The following is a 21,500-nucleotide window of genomic DNA, read 5'->3' on the forward strand; positions in this document are numbered from 1 at the left end:
GCAAAACAGCTTCCATTTACCACCCCTCCCCTCCTCCTTGTTTTCAGTGTGCTTGTAACTTTTCCAGACACTCGCCTGTGGGGGATGAATGTTCTTGGCTTGGTCTAAGCCGAAAGGTGCATTCTGGGGGGGGAACTGAGTGCCTTCCCCAGAATTGCTGTTGAGTTGTGGTAGAGAAAGGGTGTGTCTGTGTGTGCAGTTGTACGATGGGGTGTGGGGAGAAGTAAATACACTTTTTTCCCACTGTAAAACTTTTACCTCGCCTAAACCTAAAACACGTCTTCTGCAAAACCCACTGATGCCGAGAGGCGGTGTGGCCCTGGCTGCTGTCAATGGGACTTTCAGTGGGTTTGCAGAGCCTTAGACAACGCGGAGTGAGCCTGCCCTGCAAGGCTTTTTTTTCAATCTCCCAGGTGCATGTGTGCAGAATTGCTAATGACGGGTGGAGTATTATGACTAGAAAGGGGTCGTGGAAATTACCCCACGCAGAAGCCTCAGTGCAGTGGAAAACTAGAGGGTTTGCCAAGGGCCATGTGCCTCTGATGCTACCCTAAGGATTCCTTACATTGCATGCCAGGAAGCATTCTATGGACCTCTGCAATGCTGCTAGATACTAGGTTTCAGAGTAACAGCCGTGTTAGTCTGTATTCGCAAAAAGAACAGGAGGACTTGTGGCACCTTAGAGACTAGCTAGTTTATTTGAGCATAAGCTTTCGTGAGCTACAGCTCACTTCATCGGATGCTCACGAAAGCTCATGCTCAAATAAATTGGTTAGTCTCTAAGGTGCCACAAGTCCTCCTTTTTGCTAGATACGAGGTTACCTTTGGGGGCTTAAGTGTACATGGGTGAAATTTCCCATCATGCAGCAAGGACTGGGCACCACTTATGCCCTTGGCTGAGGATGTAAGGGACTTATGGACTCTGTAGGGGCCCTCTGCCCAGGGGTGAATTTCACCCCAAGGCCACAGTTTACTGCTTCTGTCCATCTGCACCAGTTGGCCTTTGACCCCTTCGGCATGGAGACATTTCTTTGTCGTTATGAATCGTTTATATTCCTGCAGCAGCGAGGAGTTCCAGCCATGGACAAGGCGCTGCACAAACACAATAGAAAGGTGGCCCTTGCATCACAGAGCTCCCTGTCTAAGCATCAGACAAGGGGGATGGAGACAGGCTTCCAGGGAGTCCAAGGAGACAGCGAGACAAGGTTAGGAGATATTCTCTTCCCTTTAAAAATGCCTAGGAAACTAACTGCCAAAAAAAGGGTAAGGCACCGTTCAAGCGGAATGGCGGAGGCAGCCTGCTGGTGAGCCCATCACCTTAACTCTGCCCCTTCCTGCGCCTGTGGGGACCCGCAGGCACTTTCCTCTGGAAGCAGCTGGGCCAGGAGACGACGTCAGGTCGACTCTGGGAAGGAGCCTCCAGCAAGGTCACTCGGGTCTCTGTGTTGGGTTCCTCCACCGGTCCGTGTCCTCCCCTCCCCGCTGGCTGAGCAAACCTGGGGGGGGGCCGGGCTCGGAGCCGGGGTTATCACAGAAACACCCGGTTCCCCCTGCCCTGCTCCTGGGCTGCATGGGGCGCTGGGGGCAGCTCTCCGGCCTGTGCCAGGCAGGGGGTCAGCCCCGCCGAGCCCCAAACGCCCTCCCGGCCTGAGGGGGGGGGCCTGAATCCCCCGGGGCGGGGCTGGAGCATCCTCCTTGCGCCAGCGGGTCCTTTGCCTCCCAGCCCGGCCTGGGGGAGGAGTTTCTCGGCGCTGGAGCTCTGCCGAGGCGCCCGGTGTCAGGCTGCCTCTGCGCAAAGCTGGCGGTGCCGCGCCGCGCCGGGCAGGGCGGGAGGAGCCGGAGCCGGAGCCGGGGCCCGGGCCGTGCCGCTGACTGATGAGCGAAGCCCCCGCTCCCTGCGCCAGTGGCCGGGGCTGGCCCGGAGGCGGCGGCGCGGGGGGCTCGGGGCGCGGCCCCAGCACACGCCGCGGGGAGCCGGCTGCGGCCCGGGGCCGGGCGGACGGTAAGGCAGCGCCGGGCGCGGCTGGCGGCGGGCTCGCTGGGTGCCCCCCCCACCCCGCTGGGTGTCCCCCCCCACCCCGCTGGGTGTCCCGTCCCCCCCAGCGCAGCCCGATCCCGGGGGGCGGGACGGGGAGCCCTGCAGCAGAGCCCCGCGGGCCGGGGGGGCTGGCACGGAAAAGCAAATCGGAGCGCTGAGCCCCGGACCCCTGGGAGGGACGGGGGTAAATGATCCACCATCCTCATACCCCCCCCGTCCCTCTATCTTCATACCCACCCCGTCTTCAGACCCCCCCCCGTCCTTCTATCCTCATACCCACCCTGTCCTCAGATCCCCCCCATCTTCATACCCCCACATCCTTCTATCCTCATACCCCTTGTCCCTCTATCTTCATACCCTCCCGTCCTCAGATCCCCCCCATCCACATACCCACCCCCCTCCTCAGATCCACCCCCTGTCCACATACCCCCCCCTCCTCAGATCCACCCCCTTATCCTCACACCCCCCATCCCTCTATCCTCATGTCCACCCCCTGTCCTCAAATCCACCCCCCTGTCCTCTTACCCCCCATCTTCATACCCACCATCCTCATATCCCCCCTCTATCCACCGACCTATCCTCATACCCACCCCCCCATCCTCAGACCCCCCCTTCTATCTCCATACCCATCTCCTATCCCTCTAGTCATCTATCGTCATACACACCCCTCTAGCCATCTGACTGTGAGGGCATCTATCTCTGCAGTCAGATCTTTATATATATACACACCTGTACATCTGTCTATACATGGAAAGGCATCTCTACAGGCATGTGTCTATATGGGTGCCCATGTGTCTCTGTGTCTATCTGTGTACATATAAATATATGGAGATGTGTATGTACAGAGGTATCAATTGATGTACATATGCAGTATCCATGCGTATGTACTGGGGTGTATAGATTGGTTTATGTACGTATTTCTGTATAGGTCTAGCTATCTATCTTGCCTCTCATTTCCCTCCACCCCATATCTATCTATCTACCCTGTAACTGATAGGTCTATAGCTCCATACTGTACAGCGGGCATCTTCCTTTTGTGCTTTTTGCATTCTCTAGTGCAGTATTTCCTCACTGCCCATCAGGAATTAGCAGTTTGTTTATTCCATGCCAAGCAGTACACGACTGTTCTCACCCTCTGTAGGCAATATATAAAAATAAACCCCCCTCCACAGCGTTAGCTACGTGTTCTGTGCAGGAAGGTGATGGCAAGGCAGCCAGCTGGCTCATGGAGCCCCCAAAATAAGCCCCCTCAATTACTTCTCCACACACTCAATTTCCTAATCAGAGGGTTGTGCTGCTGAGTGAGGAGCAGCCTGCTACCAGGCAAATTGGATCCAATAGGTACGGTTGCAATCAAGGTATTTTTGTTCAGAGCATGAACAGAAGCGTGCAAACCAGGCTTGAGCAGTTAACGAGCTCTTGGAGTGGATGTAAATGTGTGTACGTGTGTGGATGCATGTGTGTTTCTGTGTATGCCTCTGTGGGAGTGTGTGTGTGTATCTAGATTTCTATGTATATACACATGCATATAGAGCGGACACACGTATATTTAGCTCTCTCTGTATATACGTGCGTACAGGTCACACATGCGCACACACCTATCTAGAGGTCATACGTGTTTTTGTACATATGTATCTCGAGATCTCTCTCTACATACATAGAGTGCGCACACAGACATGGCACGAGGACACACACAGCACACACACGGCACACAGGCCATTGCTTGTGAAGCACTGTGGGAACCCTTGACGCAGCCCCAAGCCTGCACTCAGCTGTCCAGGGCTCCTGTAACCAGAATAGGGGATCAAACTGCTTTGGGTAAACCACGCAGCATAGGGGGTTGGGCAGACAGTGCTGGATACTGGAAGAACCCAGCTGGCAGTCCCACCTGCCCCCCACCCCTCCATTTGGTGAAACCCACCATGTTTCAGGCCTTGCCAAATGCCAGAGATGAAGGTGGGGCAGAGTGGGTGCCAGGAACAGCCCTCCTTCCAGGCCATGCCCCCCCCCATACCAGAGAAATGGCTTGGAGAGTTAATCACCATGAGTTGCTCTAAGAATATGAAGGTCCCCTCCACCCCAAAACTTGCCTTATCCTTGGTCCTGTCTACTCTGGGGACAGCAGGATAATGGCCTTGCTGTACAGATTCTGCTGACTGGGGTAGCCAGAGGGTGCCCTGGTGGAGGTGACCAGGTGGGGTGCTGGGTGCCCTCTGACTCCCATCCATCCTGGATGAACTGGGGGTGCTCGGCTCCTCGAGGGATCAGGCCCCTCATAATCGTCTGAAAAGTGGTGGGAACCGATTCTGTCCTCAGCAGCAGGTGCCCTGCTCACATTGGGGCCGAGGGTTTTTCTCAGATCCCTGGGACGTACCTGGGAACAAAGGGGCAGGACAGCTCCGTGCTTGTCTCTGGCCTTCATATCCTGGAGAGCAAGAGAGCCCAGCCCAGCGCTGCATCCTGCACAAGCCAAGCCAAGCGTTGGCACAATGCACCCGTCGCACAGGAGCCGGGTGGTGTTTGCCCCGGGGGGGGGAGAGTGATGCCAAGGGGTCGGGGGTTGTTGCTGGGACTCTTAGGGCTGTTGAACTGTCTGCTCACTCGCTCTCCCTGCACCCCAGGGAATTTTCCACCTGCGATTGCTTCTGTCCAAATCTACCCCTTTGCCAAGCAGGTCCAGGGCCCTTAGGCCCTGGCTCAGGCTGCCCAGCACCACTGGTGATCCCTCCTCTGCATCCCACTGAATCCTGAGGTGCCTTGGGGGCTCAAGGGGGCTGAGAGCTTCGTGGGGCGATGCCACCCGTGGCTCAGGGCAGAGCACAGGGATTTTGCACCCAGGGGCTGGTGTCACCCAGTGAAGTGGAAGGTGGGAGAGACCAACCTCCCCTGCTGAGGGGCTTCTATCGCTCTCCATTGCCATGGGGCCCGAGCACCTCGCAATCTTTGAAGTATTTATCCCTACAAGCTGGTGGAAGGGGAGGGCTATTGTCCCCATTGCACAGATGGGGAACTGAGGCACTGCCTCCCCCCCACCCCCTGGTATTTAGGCACCTGACTCCCATAGAAATCAGTGGGAGTGAAGAACCTAAATCCCTTTGAGGATTCGGACCTAATCAGCTTGCACAAGGTCACCAAGGGCATCTGTGCCAAAGCCAGGAATTGACCCTTATCTTCTGTGTCACAGGCTGGCACCCCAGCCACTGCTTTACCCTTCCTCTAGTTTGGCCTACCTAGCCCATCCCCTCATTTCTCTGGGATGGGCCCACCAGGGGGTAGCTGGAAACCATGGGGGCACTAGAGTGGGACCCTTTTGTGATCTGAAACAGAGGCGATGGGGATGGGTGTTGTCTGCTGCAAAGTCTGGCTGTCTTTCCACTGGGGAGATGTACCATGGTGGTGAGCTGTGTGCTAACATGAGCTTAACCCTGAAGTAGCACTTAGCGTGGACATGGACAAATGTGTTAGCTGCTCGTGGTTAAGGCCAGAGTCCCTCGTTGACTGGACATGACAGTCCCTTACCACACTACAGGCAAAATCATGTTTATTATGATGCTAGCCTCTCGAGTTCCCTGCCCAGACACACAGCGAGAGGCAGTGCCTGCCCCAAAGAGCTGACAATCTAAATGGACAAGGCGACGGGCAGAAGGGAAACTGAGGCACAGAGCAGTGAAGTGACATGCCCAAGATCACCCCGCAGGTGAGTGGCAGAGCTGAGACTAGCATGCAGGTCGGCTGACTCCTAGCAAAGTGCCCTCTCCACTGGGAAACACTGCCCCTCTTAACATGCCTTCCGTTTGCCCAGTGTAGACAAGGCAGTCTGAGATTTCTGTATTTTAAAGGATGTCTCAGTGCTTGGTTCGGAACAGCAGAATCCAATGTGTTCAACTCTTCAAACCCCAGCCTTTGACTTTCCAAGGACAATAGAAGAGAAATCCCTGGCATCTCCTGGGTGATTCCTCTGTCCATGATCCCAAGCTGGCTTTTCAGCAGGGCTGGCAAACTCATTCCACCTAAGTTTGAACCCAAGCTAAAAAGACCATGTGGTTGAAAGCATGGCTCAGGCTGGAAGGCTGTTTGCATTCCGCTTAGGAGAGGGGCTGGGGACAGGAGAAGGTTGGCTGGGGGGAATGTGGAAAACTGCAGCAGGGAAAGGAGTGGAAAGGAGAAGAGAGAAGAAAATGCAGGCAGGTTCTGTGCAGTGTCCAGAGCCCCCTGTGCTGGCCTGGATTTCAAGGCAGAGAGGGTCCAATCTTCACACAAAGCAGGGGCTGGCTGGGGCGAAATGTGTTTGGGTCTGTTCCTGGACCTACCCTTGGAGGGAAAAACCCATGGAGTTAAATTACAAGGAGCAAAAAGGGTGATGGATCTGCAACAGTTTTGCAGACCCAGAATATCAATTGTGGGGTTTGCACCCCAACAGCCTCCCAGCCCACTCCCCAGCCAAATACAATCAGACCAGCATCTTGTCCACCTGCCTGCTCCTCCCTCCCCAGAAGCAGCTGGTTCAGGGCAGGCCGCATTGTTAGGGGAACTCAGCTCCCATCGAGGTGGCTGAAGGATGTGGCCAGATTTTCCAAAGAGCTCAGCACCCATCAGCATTAACCACAAGACTAACCCCCCCCCCTCACTAGTATCTTGGGTTTCCCTTACCCCTTTTGCTGCTAAGGAATTGCCTCATCCACCACTGAAATGCAGCCGCCTCTGGGCTGGAGTGCAGCGGCTGTTTAACAAGTCTCTTTCCAAGGCCTTACCACAAATCTATCTTTCCTGGGTCCCTCTGTTCTATCTTTCACCAGCATTACATTAACTAGGACAAAGCCTAACCAGTGATCATGTAAACACACAAACAGGGCTGGGGTGGGGGTGGTACGGAAGAGAATCACTGAAGCAGCCAGACTGGGAATTAAACCAGCTGGTGAGCAGTCAGATGCGCTAGGGGAACTTTTCCATTGCTGGCCTGTGCAGGCCCCTTTCCCCACCCGGTCCGGCAGAGCAGCGGGGTGAACTCGCACCAGTTCCCTGCCCAGCCGCTCGGACAGTTGCGAAGGGATCAGGATGTTCTGAGAGCATCACAGGAGGGCGAACCAGCCCTGTCTCAGCCAGCTAGCAGATCAGAGGAGCCTTCAGCCTGCCGGGGTCCCTAGAGCAGGGGAAAGACAAAGGGTTTTATCATCTGGTTAACCCCCCCGCCTTGGCCCCCCACAACAGTCTCCTCTGTGCTGATTGCTCCATGGCCCAGCTGGCCCTACTCAGAGCTTTCTCGGCTGAGATGTTCAACTGGGGCCAGGTTTTCAAATGCCCTCCGTTCCCATTGTTCTCAATGGGGCTAAATTCTCCATTGTATTGGGAGGGGGAGAGCTGGTGGATTCGCTATTGTTCTCAATGATGGATGGATTCTCCAATCTAATGGGGGAGGGGTGCTGGATTCTCCATTGTTCTCAATGGCTGGGGGTGGATTCTCCATTGCAATGGGGGGAGGGGTGGTGAATTCTTCATTGTTCTCAATGGGGCTAAGTTCTCCATTGTATTGGGAGGGGGACGGGTGGTGGATTCGCCATTGTTCTCAATGATGAGTGGGTTTTCCATTGTAATGGGGAGAGGGGTGGTGAATTCTTCATTGTTCTCAATTTAGGGCGGGTGGATTCTCTGTTGGTTTCAGTGGTGTATGGGGGGTGGATTCTCCATTGTTTCCAGTGGGGGAGGGGTGGTGGATTCCCCAGTGGGAGCTGCTGGGTGCTGTGTTCTTTGGAAAGTCTGGGTGCCAATGTGGTTTTGTGTCTGTGATCTGAACACCCTGGGAAGATGGGCTGAGACCGAGCAAACTCATTACGCACAGGCCACCCAATAGGTAACAGTTAGAGGGCGGGGGCAGATTGGAGCTGGTGATATGGAGGTGATGGTCTCTGGGAGAAGCATTTGTTTCAAGCCCTGTATCAAGAGTTGGCCTAGAGAGAGACAAGGCAAGGCATGTCTGGGACTCTGCCAGCCGGGGGGGAGGTCCCTGCTAAATGAGACCCCGCCCAGCCCTGCATTGGGCTCTGAGATGTTTGTGTATTATTGAAAATCAAAGGACGTCCAGCTGCCTGTAGCTGCCCTGAGACTTCAGCCTCCCATCCCCAGGGTGCTTGTCTTCACTTGCAAATTTGGTCCCAATATCAGTGCATGACCTTGCCGGGTCAGGGTAACTGACACCATCTGGGCTTGCGCCGCTCACACCAGTGCAAAGTGGGTGCAAAGAGTTTACCATTGTGCCCTGGTAGCATTTCACCACCACTTCACACTGGCATCTATGAAGCAGGGCAAGGGGAATCAGGTCCTCAGGGCAGGCTGGGACTGTTATGGTTAAAAATCCCTTGGGGACCAGCTGGGATGGTGTTAATCCAACCACCCCTGTCTACGCTGAGTGCTGGGGTTGGGATATTTGCAAGAGTTCAGCACCAGTCTAGGAATCTACGAAAGCGACCAGATTTTCCCCAGCGTTCTGCACGTTGGGGGCCGTGCCTTGAAAACCTGGCCCCAAGCCACATTCAACATCATGGTTTTACTGTGTCTATATTGCGGCTGGGGGTGAGCTTCTAGTGCACTGAAAACCGCTCTCATGATCCCCAGACCCCTGGGGCTGAGCTCAGGTGGGCTAGCCTGTGTCTCCGATGGAGACACGACATCCACGTCACTATTTTTAGTGCACTAGCTCGAGTCTGTCTCTCTGGCTCGCTCCCAGCTGCGCTGGAGATGCTCTTGTTCCAATTGGCCGAGGAATGATGTTACTCCCTAGCTCTTATCATCAGCCATGCTCAAAGCGCTTTACAAAGCAACTGTTGGTCTCGTGATCCCTCTTGCACAGATGGGGAAACTGAGACACGGTGGTGAAGTGACTTGCCCAAGGTCACCCACCAGGCCAGTGGCAGGGCTGGGAAATGAAGCAGGTGTCCGTATTTCTAGGGCAATGATCTATCCACCAGACCACACTGATGCCCATACTCAGGTGCAGTCTACGGGGCAGATTAGCTTCGGCACCTCATCTCCTGCCCAAACCTGCCTGGTTTTCAATGTCCCCATTCACTCACTCTGGCTTTAACCCACTGACTTGCACTGCAGTTGCTCGTGAGGTGCACCGACTGGTGAATCGGGCTGTCCAACACGAGCTCTCTGTTGTTCGGAGCGATTTCCTTCAATAATTGATGGGGACGGATGAGGGAAATTTCTGAACGGTATTAAAGACTCTCCGGTGGGATTCAGGGCTGCTGGGTAATGCAGTACACCGGAGGGGTGATTAACCGCAGCTCCTGGCGGGTGCTGTTGTTTTTCGTGCTGTCCCCGGGGTTAGGAAGTGGCTGATCAAAAGTGTCTTTGCTGCCGTTAAACCAGCCACAGTCGCCTGTGTGAAAATGGCAGCTGCCCACTCGGCAGATCTGCAGCTTGTGTGTCTGTCGGAGTCAGGTCTGCTGACTTGAATGCAGCAGTGGCTTCGCTCCCATCAGCCCTCCAGGAGGTGCTCTGAACAAAGTAGATGAAAGCTACGTGAGGCAGTGTGGTCTGGCAGAGTGGGCCCTGGAGAGGGCATCAGGACTCCTGGGTTCAAATGTCAGCTCTGCTGTTGACGTGCTGGGATGGGGAAGTCACGTCCTCTCCCACCCTTTGTCTATTTAAGCAGTGCGCTCTTCAGGGCAGGGCCAGTCCCTCACTGTGTGTCTGTGCAGCCCTGATCGCAGCTGGGGTGCCTAGGTGTACTGTAATCACAGCAATATTCTGTCCCGGGTGTCACCAGCAACAGCATCAACTGGGTTCTGACTGTGGAAGCTTTGAGTCCAGTTCTCTGCCGCCCTGTGCAGTCATTTACATTGGTGCTGAGCCGGTGTAAGATGCTACCAGATCAGGGGGCCTTTGCATTCACCTGGCATTGGTGTAAATGACTGGTCAAGGCCCAGAGGAATTACATCCCTTTGTTCCCAGTGTTGATGTAAGTACAAAGAACTGGGTACGACTTTTATCTCCCAGGTGGCATTTGGCATTGTTAGTTACAAAGAATCCTTCCCTTTACTTGATTTGATTTAATTGGGGATTGGTCCTGCTTTGAGCAGGGGGTTGGACTAGGTGACCTCCTGAGGTCCCTTCCAACCCTGATATTCTATGATTCTGTCCTTGTAAATTCGTAATGTTTCCCTATGCGAAGGGCAGAATGCACATACTGCGTCTCTGCTCAGGAAACCAGGGGCAGGAAAGGACAAATGAAAAGTCTTCATTGGCGCGAGCACAGTGTGTGTGTCTCATTGGTCTGCACTGTGCACTCAGCCCCACATGGCTGCTGAGCTGCACCCCCAGGGAGAGGGCTTAGGCAGGTAGAAGCCCCTGTTTCACAGCTACCTCCACCCCATGTCGACAGAGCAGAGCAGGCCAGGGGTGGCGTCCGTGTGGGGTTCCCAACGCTTTAACCCAGCCCCTGGCTTTGATCATTCCGGTGCTGTGTTCGTCCCACAGCAGAATCAGAGCAGAGCTTCGCTGGAAGGGACAATCTCCCCGGGCAGGGATCTGCAGCGCCCACCCCTGTGTCTTGCAGGGCATGGGGGTGGGGGGAGTTTCAATTTCCCAAGCGTTTATTGCTGGCCAAAGGTGCTAATTTGAAAGCCCTGCAGACTGAAGCCTTTTATTCTTCCTCCAGCCCAGGCAGAGCCTGGGGACCTGCAGAGTCAGCCACCTCTGCATGCTGCCGTGACTTCTCCGTAGGCAGAGCGGGGAGCTGGCTCTCTATGGCCGTCTCAATCCTCAGCTTGTCTTCTAAGCCTGCCGAGAACCCGGCTGGCTAGTGCTGGTGAATTTAATGTCCGGGGCACCTGCCCTCCTGCTACTGGACTGAGAGCCCCCGAACTCGTTCATTTCACCTTAGACGGTGACGCCCCTAGCTTTCTGTCATTGCTGAACTGAGTTAGCTACGAGCCAGGGACCCCAAGGCAAAAGGGGGCTGCAGCCAGCCAGCCCTCGCCCCCTCAAAGACTGTGATCTTCCAGCAAACCTTGCTACAGATGCCGTGCCGGTGGCAGCGAACTGGCCATATGGCTGCACTGTGGCATCTTATAAAAATAGAAAGTGCTGATCTATTATTGGGAAGTCCACCCCAGGCAGCAAGGCAGGACCCAGCGCTGCATCCTGCATGTTCCCTGGCCCAGTCTGTTCTGGGGCAGGTGCCTGGGGCTTTCTCAGTGGGGACGGTGCCAGCAAGGACTCTTCAAGGGCAAGCAGATGGCATGGTTCTTGGGCAGTGCCACCCCTCAGCAAGGGGGCTGTAGTGGTTAGAGCTGGGGGGACTGGGAATCAAGGCTCCTGGGCTCTATCCCCAGCTCTGGGTGGGGAGTGGGGGGTCTAGTAGGTTAAAGCGGGGGGGCTGCAAGCCAGGACTCCGGAGCTCTGGGCTGGCCCTTTGCACAGGGGTGAGTTACATCCCACAGGCAGAAAAAACAGACCCTTTGCTAGCAATGAGAAGGGAAATTAGAATAATGTTCCCCCCATTCCCCGCTCCTCGGGGAGACCCCCCCCCACACTACCATTTTATTTTTAAATAGCTAAAACAGCAGCTGCTGCGCACACGTGACCCACGGTGCAACTCCGGAGCTGCCTGGCAGTGCGGGACTGCTTGGAAACCCAGATCTCCCAGATGCTGCGAGTAATTTCACCACCTGGCCTCTAGATCCATCAGGCGTTGCTGGGGAGGGGTCAGAAACCAAGCTGGAGTGGATAAAAAGAAAACCCACGGAGGGTGGGGAGAAGCGGTTACCACCCGTGGGTCGTGAGCCATCTCTCTTCTATGCCCAGCATTGGCACAGCCGGGATCCATTCTGGGGTGGGCACAGAACACCAGCCCAGGGTTTTTCAACGTCAAAGGGGAGATGGGAATTAGCAGAGGCACTTGGGGAAGGAAAAGAACTGGAACTGGACTCCTGTGGGGTGAACTCAGGGACCGACGGGCACATGGCAGAAGTACCCAGACTTTGAGAGGAAGGGGGGTTTAGCTGCTAGGAGATTGCCCAGATTTTTAAAGGTGTTTGGGCACCTTAGTGCCTTCTAAAATGTGGGCCTTAAACTTTTTGGGCCTCAGTTTCCTCTCTGAAATGGGGTTAACGAGCCTTCCTTTGTTTAGACAGTGAGCTCTTTCAGGCAGGGGCTGGCTCTCACTGTGTCTGGGCCGTGCCTGGCCCAAGGGGACCCTGATCTCAGCTGGGACAGGGACTGGCTCTCATTGTGTCTGGGCCGTGCCTGGCCCAAGGGGACCCTGATCTCAACTGGGACAGGGACTGGCTCTCACTGTGTCTGGGCCGTGCCTGGCACAAGGGGACCCTGATCTCACAAGGGTCCCCTAGGTGTTAACAAAAGAACAACATGCAGAAGGCTGATTTTGCCACCCCCTACTCACATGGATAATTCTCACTGAAGTGAGTAACTCTATCGACTTCCATGGGACTATTCCTGTGGGTCAGGATTAGGCCCCAGGGGATGTGTGCTCAGGGGTCTGGACCACGTCCAGCCCGCACCCACCAGTTACCCGTTCCCAGAACTGGGCTGGGGAAGTGAAACCTCCATGGGGTTCCCCCTCCATGCATGTAGCCGGCCCTCAGGAAATCCTGGGACTCCCAGCGTCCCCTCCGCCCCCCGTTCTGCCGCTCTCCTGCCCCCCTGCACCAGCGCTAACGGCGGTCCCCTGTCTCCCCCCACCAACCGGCCTGCATCACTGAGCCTGCTCCAGAGCCGGAGGCCTGCTCTGTGGAGCAAGGGGTTAGCGTCCAACCTGCCCCTCACTCCGATATCCTGCCAGCTGGGGCGGTGGGGGAGAGAAACAGGGCCGAGGTCCTGCGAGCTCCGACGTGGGGGAGGTTGGGTGGCAGCGGATGGAGGTTTCCAAGAGGAGGAAGAGAAGGAGAAGGAGAACCCTGCCGAGCTGCATCCCGGGGGCGGGGGAGATAGCGGAGCGCTGGCTCCCCACCAAGCAGCACGGACCCCACCCATTGCAAAGCAGGAGTCACCCCCTCGGAGTCAGTCCCTCCGGCATGAAACCCAGGGAATCCCAGCCCCATCCCACGCACAGCCAGCGTCTCCCGGAGCCCAGTGCTCCCTTCTGCAGCAGCTGAGCCACCAGCTCGTGACAGCCACGTGGGAGGCTCTGGCTGATTGCCATTCCTCGCCACCTCGGCTTGGCTAGAGAACACCCAAGGAGGCTGATTAGCATGCAGGGCCAGGCTGACCCACATGAAAGATGCCTCTGGCAGCTTCCCTGGTGCGGCAGGGGAACAGCATTGCACCGAGTCCCCTTCACTCCGAGCCCTGCCCTCCCCACCGGCCTTGGCTTCCATGGCCCATCGGCTCTTTGTGATGGGGGGGGAATAACACCGTCAGCAGTGTGGGCCCAGGCTGACGGGTTATTCTCCTCCCGCTGTGGTGTGGGGCGGCGGAGCCAATCCCTCCACCGTGCTGACAGCATATTCCCTGCACCGGCCACCTGGGAGGAGGTTGGGGGTGTTGGGCCAGGTTCAAGTCCTGGGTCTGCCACTCATACCAATGGACCCTTGGCCCAGTCACTGACTCTCTTTGCATCTTATCCCCTGTCAAATGGGTATAATGGCCCTTCCCCTGCCTCTCTTGTCTATTTCGGTGTATCTCCCCTCCATGTCTGTGCAGCGCCCGGCACAATGGGGCCTTGATCCCAGCTGGGGCCTTGGGCACGAAGGTGACAGTCATGCCTCAGAGGCTGCAGCTTGAGGGTTGACGCCTGGTGTGTTTCCTTTTAAGTTAAAAGGGAATGTGGCCCCATCCCCAGCCCTTTCTTCAGAGGCTGCCTTTGAGCCCGGAGTGGAAGCCCCGCGTCCCTGTCTGTCTCGCTCTCACCACCCCTCGGGGCTGACCCTCCCACTTGGGCCTGCGTGGGTTTGATGAGCAGATCTGGGGAGCCCGGCGTCGCCCTTTGGAACAGGAGCTGGGGTCGGCACCGGCTTCGCCACCGGGCCCCCTGCTGGGCTGTGGCCCACTGCTGCTGCTGCCAGTGAAAAGCCAGGGCTGCATCGGTGCGTGGGCGGCTGGAACCACGAGAGGTCATGTGGTCTAGTGGGCACAGCACCTGGGCGTCTCCTCCCAGCGGAACCAGCCACTCCCGCTGTGTGACCCTGGGCAAGGCGGGCACGAGCTCCGGGCCTCTGTTTCCCCATCTCTGCAATCTCAAACAACGCTTGACAGCCCCTCGGCAAGGCTAGCAGGGAAGAATAGCAGCTAAGGGCTAAGTCTGGGGAGATTTAACAGCAATGGAAACCTCTGGGCCCAAATGGGAGTTGCTGGTACGAAGGAGACAGATGCCCTGTAAATGCCAACGCCATGGGTGGAGCTAGATGCAGGGTTACATCTCTTATGGCACAGCCCAGGGATGGGGGTTTATTCTACCTTTGCATCTCCTGCGCTGTCTGTCACTCGGAGCCTGTGCAGCCCCCGGTAGGGGGGCCCCGATCACGGTTGGGGCTTCTGGATGCTGTTGAAATAGAAATAACAGGAGAAGACCACACGGAGCTGGGCGTGGGAGGGGAAAAGCACAAGGACTAGGATGGTGTGATCTTGCATTCACATAGGAGAGGAGTAGTTTGGGATCTGGTGGGTGACACCAAAGACTAGATGGAGCAAACCATATAGCAGGGCGGTGGGACCCAGGGCAGGGGGGAGGATCCGGGGAAGTGGGAGGATCCAAGGAGATGGGGAGGTGGAGAGCAGGGGCTGATGGTTGGAACCAGTATGGGCTGTCTGCTGCACTGGGTGGTCAGACCCTACAGCCAGTCTGGCCCATCCCACCCTGCTCTGCCTGTTCCATTCCTGCCTGTCGCCGTTCCTACCCTGTGACGTGTCTCCTTCTCTCTCCCTTTTGTCTCATCCCCTTCCAGGTGCATCAGCATCCCCCGTTCAAAATGCCCGAGCAAAGCAATGACTACCGGGTGGTGGTGTTTGGAGCCGGCGGTGTCGGCAAGAGCTCCCTGGTTTTGCGCTTTGTGAAGGGGACGTTCCGGGACACGTACATCCCCACTATTGAGGACACCTACCGGCAGGTCATCAGCTGCGACAAGAGCGTCTGCACCCTGCAGATCACCGACACCACGGGTAGCCACCAGTTCCCGGCCATGCAGCGCCTCTCCATCTCCAAAGGCCACGCCTTCATCCTGGTCTTCTCCGTTACCAGCAAGCAGTCCCTGGAGGAGCTGAAGCCCATCTACCAGCAGATCCTGCAGATCAAGGGCAGCGTGGACAGCATCCCCATCATGCTGGTGGGCAACAAGTGTGACGAGACCCAGCGGGAGGTGGAGACCAAGGAAGGGGAGGCTGTGGCCAAGGAGTGGAAGTGCGCCTTTATGGAGACCTCGGCCAAGATGAATTACAATGTCAAGGAGCTCTTCCAGGAGCTGCTCAACCTGGAGAAGAGGAGGAACATGAGCCTCAACATCGACGGCAAGCGGTCCAGCAAGCAGAAGAGAACAGACAAAATCAAGGGGAAATGCAGCCTTATGTAAAGCACCGGACTGTCCCTCGTCTCTTCTCGGTCTGACAAGTTTAAACATCGGCGTCGGAGCACCAGGCGGCGTTGCCCTCCCGTCTCCCCCATTCCTCCCTCTCGCTGCATCTTATCACTGTGACTGCTCTGGGGAGCCAGCGGTGCACGCTCACCCAGGACCATTTCCCTTTCCGATTCCATGCTTGGTACGTTCCCCTCCCCGGCGACGGGGGCCACGGTCTCGCTCTCTGGAAGGGGGATATGCAATCCTGGGGGCTGGGGCTGGATCGCACACATGCATTTCAGTTTTGTTTGTTTGCAGCGAGATGAGGGACATGCGGGGGGAGCCAAGGAAATGCCGCAGGAAGACGACTCTTGATCAACGTCTTCTCTCTTCTCTTCCCCACTCTCTGGCTTTTGACTCCATCTGTGGATGCAGCCTGCAGGGAGACCTGTCTGAGCCTTGGCATGGACACTCAGCCCGTCAGAGATACACTCACATATTCCGGCATGAACTGAACAGCGAATGCTGCTAATACTGAGAGCTTTTAGCTGGGGCATAGTGGGGGGGAGTGGATTTTAATGCATGGGGGTCAGTCCTCATTTGGTTCCCTAATGACGCCGAGACCCCAAATCTACAGGTGAGGGGGCAGAGGCTGCTTTCAGGCCCTCGCAAGACCCTTCCTTAGCAGTCAAAGGAACACACATGATTCCCAAAGGGGTGATCCGATGTACGTCGCTTAAGCGGAGACTTTGAAAGACTAGCAATGAGCTTTGTCTGGCCAGGCTGGAATGCTAACTGCAACACAATCCCAAGGTCACTGCGGCCCTGCTGGGGATGGGGCCGCTCTCAGGTTGTTTGCCCAAGTTCCAAGAGATGCCAGGATCCACGCAAGGACCTGGAAGCTGACAAGGACATCTGGGGTGGGTACAATACCCCACTGGGCAGTGGTACTCAAAGGAAGGGTCTCTACATTGCTGAATGTCCTGGCTATTTGAACAGTGGGAGACACTGAAAAACAAAATGCATGTGATCGGCACAAGGAGGATTTTAGCTGGCCATGGCCAAGTTAAAGAGAACGAGACACTAGCCTAGGAGGGGCTGGACAGGAATGGTAAAGCAGCGAGAAGAGACAGAACCCAGCTGGAAGGGAGTTATTTACGCCGACACAGTGATGAGGTGGGATGAGGGCAGGGTGTCCAGAGAGAAGCGATCCCTTTCCCACCCTCAGGATTTGCCTTTTTCTTTTGTTGTTGCCAAAATGCCAAGCAGTACCAGCTCAGCGTGAGAGGTCAGCAGTGCGGAAGTGACTGAAAGAATAGCACATATCTAGCCAGCAGTGGGGGCGAAAGGGCTAGAGGAGCAGGGGTGAACGCCAGCATCTTGATGGTGTTTTGGACGCAACGTGGAGCCGGTGGGATTTTCAGGGTGTTGAGGGATGAGGGGCAAACGGCTGGGCTGGGCTGGGCTGGGGCAAGTCATGCCAGGCCGTGCTAGGTTTGGTAAGAATCTCAGCCTGAGGTGGAAAGTGTGAGTGTGGGGGCTGCCTTTGGAAGATCTGCCCCTAGCCCCACTGTCTGTGCAAACAGTGTATTTCCGGGTGCAAGCAGGCAGCCCTTGGTGCACAGCAGCTGGGGGCGGTGCTGCAGAACAGGCTACAGTGTAGACACAATGGGTGGGGGTGCGAGACAAGCATATGCACACGAAAACTGGGCGCCCACAGGCTTGATTGCCCCTTGGTGCTTGCACTAATGCGTGTTCTGCGCGTGCCTGGTTTCCACACTTCCCCTTTTGCATGCACGGTCCCCCGTTTTTGCATGTGGACTAGGGACCTGTTTTGCAGACGGCTGGCAAATCTGGCTGGATCTCTCCAGCTAGAGATGTCTGAATCCCAAGCTGTTTCCTAGCCTTCCTCCCCCAGTGGCCACAGACTCTGCAGAGGGCCGCGGTCCAGCTCTGCGACATCTGAATCAGGAGCCGGGGGGAGGGGGAACCTTTGCACTTAAACACTCATACCAGAGTGAGCGAGCCGGCTGCGATGGATGGCACAGGGTCTGCTCCAGTGGGTACCACCCAGCTTAGCAAGACCCTCCTCCCTGCTCTCCCAGTACCACCCTCCCTCCCTACCAAAGCACAGCTGCCGTGCGCCCCCCACCACTGGCATTCTCCTTTTAAATAGGCGCTCTGGTCTGCTCCAGGGACAGCCCCAAGCAAGGCAGCTGGCAACACCAGTAGTGCAGCAGGGGATGGCCACGGCTGGGGTATTTTATCCCTATGGTCCCTAGGGAATTGCCCGATGGGCCCCAGGTCCAACAGCTGCAGATGCTCAGGGGTAGCCATGCCAAGTGGACTGACCCCAGGCACGTCCCAGCAGGACCCAAACCCTGCACCCCGCCCCTGTGGTTGTAATAGGCTGACCCAGAACTCTGCAGATCCAACCTGCGGCAGGAGCCCCTTGAGCTCAGCCCTGCCACTCACCAGCCCCCTTGACTCTTAACCCTTTGCAGCCCAGAAGCTGCTGGCCAAAGCACAACGTGTGGGGCTCCTCGGGAGCCCTGACCTAGCACAATCGCGGAGAGCGCTGACGGGGGAGGCCCCTGGGTCTGCGCTGCTGGACCCCAGGGAATGAGGCCGGGCCTGATGCACGCCCCGTGTGCTGGAGTCTTGGAACTCTTGCCTACAAGGCAGGTCTGGAACTGGACCCAATGGCCTCTCCACCTACCCCTCTCCCAACTGCCTTGTTGGGGTAGCCTGTGTGTGGCTTGATGCCACGGTGACGGGTGCCACTGGGATATCACCACGGCCACGTGGATGGAGCCAGTGCAGGAGGCATCATGTGGAGGGGAGTGGGGGAGCTCTGCCTAGAGACTGGCAAACCCCAGAAGAGTCAGAGTTCAAAGCAGCACCCGAAGGGGAGAAGTTCTGACCTGACCTTACCTCCCTGAACATTCCAGTGGGGGGGAGGATTTGGCCTCCTGGAGCCTGCAGAGTTGGGCTGCAAATCTGTGCGGGCAGCCCATCCCAGGCCCAGCTCCCCTAGCGGGTGTAAATCCCCACTGACATCAATAGGGGCTGTGTCACTTTACACCAATGGGGGGCATCTGGCCCCCTCCAGCCCTAGAAGCTCAGAGACCGCCACAAAAATGCCTAATAAGGGGGTGGGTCAGATTACAGAGAGGACAGGGTTATGCTGGGTGCGCAGCTGGAGGAGGAAGAGGGGAGGGCTCTGTCTGAACCCCGCCCAGCCCCTCGCTCCGTCAGGCAGGGCAGAATCGGCCCAAGGAGGACTCCGCAGGAAGCAGCTGGCTGCAGCTGGAATCCCTCCTGGCACGAGCTGCGTTCCCTGCGGAGCTCGCTCCCCAGGTGGCTTGGCCAGGCTGTCCCCTCCCGACTCTGCACCAGGGAAGGGATATTCTGCTCGCCCAAACCTGTCCCCTAGGGGGTGCTAGGGGCCTCCTCACCACCAGGGGCAGCTTGTCCACTAGGGAGTAAGAGGGGTCTCTCTGCATCGGGGCTAGCCAGCGGCTCGTTCCTCCCCCGGATGGGGGTCCAGGGCACCAGCTGTTGTGCTGCGAGTTAACGGGGAGGGGCCTCGGCCATCCCTGGGGTCCAGCAAGGAAACTAGGCTCTGTCTCAAGTGAAGCAGAGTCGTCCCCGTCAGCCTAGCCGTGCTCAGCCCGTGTCTCGGACGGGGGGCAGCCAGGCTCGGGATCACCCCATTAGCCTGTTACCCCCGGGGATGCCAGGCTGTATATCAAAAGCAAGGCACGGCTAAGGGGACTGGCGGGGGTCCAGGCCCCCAGCAGGAGTTTTGTCGAGGCACTGACCCGTCCACGTCGCCTTGAAACCAGGCCCAGTAATAATAGTAATAACGAGGAGCAAGATGTTTGTTTACACGTGTATCTGGCCCAGTCATATGATATTGAAGATAACGTCCTCCCAGCTAAGAGACTGGCGTCTTGAATATTGTATGGTGCTCTGAAACTCAACTCTCGTACCTTGCATTGTAAATACCAGTCCTGCCTAGACCCCCCTCTGACGCCAGCATGAGATCAGTAACTAGCTCCCATGCATTACTGGCTTTTTAAAACCAACCGAACAAAGAAAGAAAGGAACAAGACGATGTTACAATGTAGCCTTTATTCTAGAACTAGTCTTCCTGAAATAAATAAATTACTCCTGCATTCCTGCATGGTTGGTGTGATCAATGGCTTATAGCATGGTCTGACTGGGAACATCTGATCTCCCCCAGGTGGAAGTGGCTGGAGCTTGATCCCTCATCGGTCTGGGTCGGTCACTCTTGGAACAAGGGTCTTTGCAACCAGTCCTTTGGCTCTGCCTTACCCAGTTCTGTCACTTCCCATCTCCCCTGGGCAAGGGTTGCTGTGTCAACCTTTGTATCCAGCTTCAACCCTCTCCCTTCTAAACAAGGGCTCCCTGGCAACCTGCCCAGAACCCCTCCCCGGGCAACCAGCCCCCTGGAGGAATGCTTCACCTGGGGTTAGAGGCTGCCTCCTTTGCCCCAAGGAAGGAGGTGGCTGCCCTAGACTTTCCCTCACCGTGGAGGACCCAGCTTTGTGCCTGGTCCCTTCCGCTTATAAACCGACAGCTGGAACTCGCCAGCCCGGGGTTGCCCTAGGGCTACGTGGCCTGGCTCAGGGTCGACGGACAGGGCCACCCCCTCCACCCAGTGCCAAATGAGACACAGCGGCCGAGTCCCAGCTTCCACACGGGCCGGCCTCCCAGCTGGCCAGTCCCTTGGGGCGTGGAGCCACCGCCCGGCCGCCTTCAGAACCCCACCCACCAGCCCAGGTGAAGGAAGGAGCAAGGGCAAGACTGGACTCCTAAGGGGACCTCCCGCTCGGCAGCTGTCCCTTTCCTCTACCTGCTGGCATGGGGCTCCACCCACGGGCAGTGGAGTTACAGGACCTTGCTCCTTTATTAAAGACCTAGCCCAACCCAAATTTTGCCACCTGGAGCCTCAGGGCGGGCGCGCTGATTCCAGGTGGCGTTAGTTAGGGATAAAGCGATAAGAAAGTGGGAGGGGAATTTTCTGTTCTGGGGAGAGGGGGCTGCTTTCTTTGTCCAGGCAAGAGAGGAACCTTGGCCATAGGCTCCCACCCCCTGCAGGGCACAGAGGCTTTGTCAGTACAAGGCTCTTGCGTTCTTACCCCACCATCCCTCCAACAACGGGCCCACGAGAGCAGCGTCTCTGTTGCTGTTCCCATATGGGCCCCCCTCTTCCCCGAGTTTCTGCGGGTATGGAGCAGCTGGGACCTGGAATCCACAGCTCAGTGAGTGACACGGGATCTTTGCTATAGAGGCAGGTTGGTGGGGAGCCCGACACCTCCGTGCTCATCAGCCCTGGAGTCACCCCAGCAGGCCCCAAGCTCCAAAGTGGGGCTCTGGGGCAGAGAGCAGGAGGGGTCACAACCAGGCAGTGGTGCGCTGCTCAGCAAGGGCCCTTGTCCTGTCAGTGGTGGGGCAGGGGACACTGGAGGGAGAGGGAGGGCCTGAGGGGCTCAGATGCATTTGAGGACGTGTGTGTGATGGTGCAAGGAGACTGTATATGTGTCTGTGTGTGCATGTGTGTGTCTTTGAGTGTGCCCATGCTGCTGCGGTGTGTGTGTTTCTGTGGGAGCCTGGGAACGTGCCCAGCGCCCAGGAGCCAGGAACTGCACCTGGCACCCACTGAGAATCCAGGAGGCAGCATCCAGATGTCAGAGTAGCAGCCGTGTTAGTCTGTATTCGCAAAAAGAAAAGGAGGACTTGTGGCACCTTAGAGACTAACCAATTTATCTGAGCATGAGCTTTCGTGAGCTACAGCTCACTTCATCGGATGCATTCAGTGGAAAATACAGAAGACGTTTTTATACACACAAACCATGAAAAAATGGGTGTTTATCATTACAAAAGGTTTTCTCTCCCCCCACCCCACTCTCCTGCTGGTAATA

At 56.7% G+C, this 21,500-nt stretch overlaps 1 protein-coding gene across 1 annotated transcript; it reads left to right on the forward strand.

Moving 5' to 3' along the window:
• Positions 1 to 1,592: 1,592 nt before the first annotated feature.
• DIRAS1 (DIRAS family GTPase 1) lies at positions 1,593 to 19,736 on the forward strand. Its single transcript, XM_073324076.2, has 2 exons — positions 1,593 to 2,002; positions 14,944 to 19,736. Exon 2 carries the CDS (start codon positions 14,968 to 14,970, stop codon positions 15,562 to 15,564), a length of 597 nt encoding a protein of 198 aa, XP_073180177.1. The 5' UTR covers positions 1,593 to 2,002; positions 14,944 to 14,967; the 3' UTR covers positions 15,565 to 19,736.
• The last annotated feature ends 1,764 nt before the right edge of the window (positions 19,737 to 21,500 follow it).

Source organism: Lepidochelys kempii, chromosome 25 (genome assembly GCF_965140285.1).
Source record: "Lepidochelys kempii isolate rLepKem1 chromosome 25, rLepKem1.hap1, whole genome shotgun sequence".
Lineage (NCBI taxonomy): Eukaryota > Metazoa > Chordata > Testudines > Cheloniidae > Lepidochelys > Lepidochelys kempii.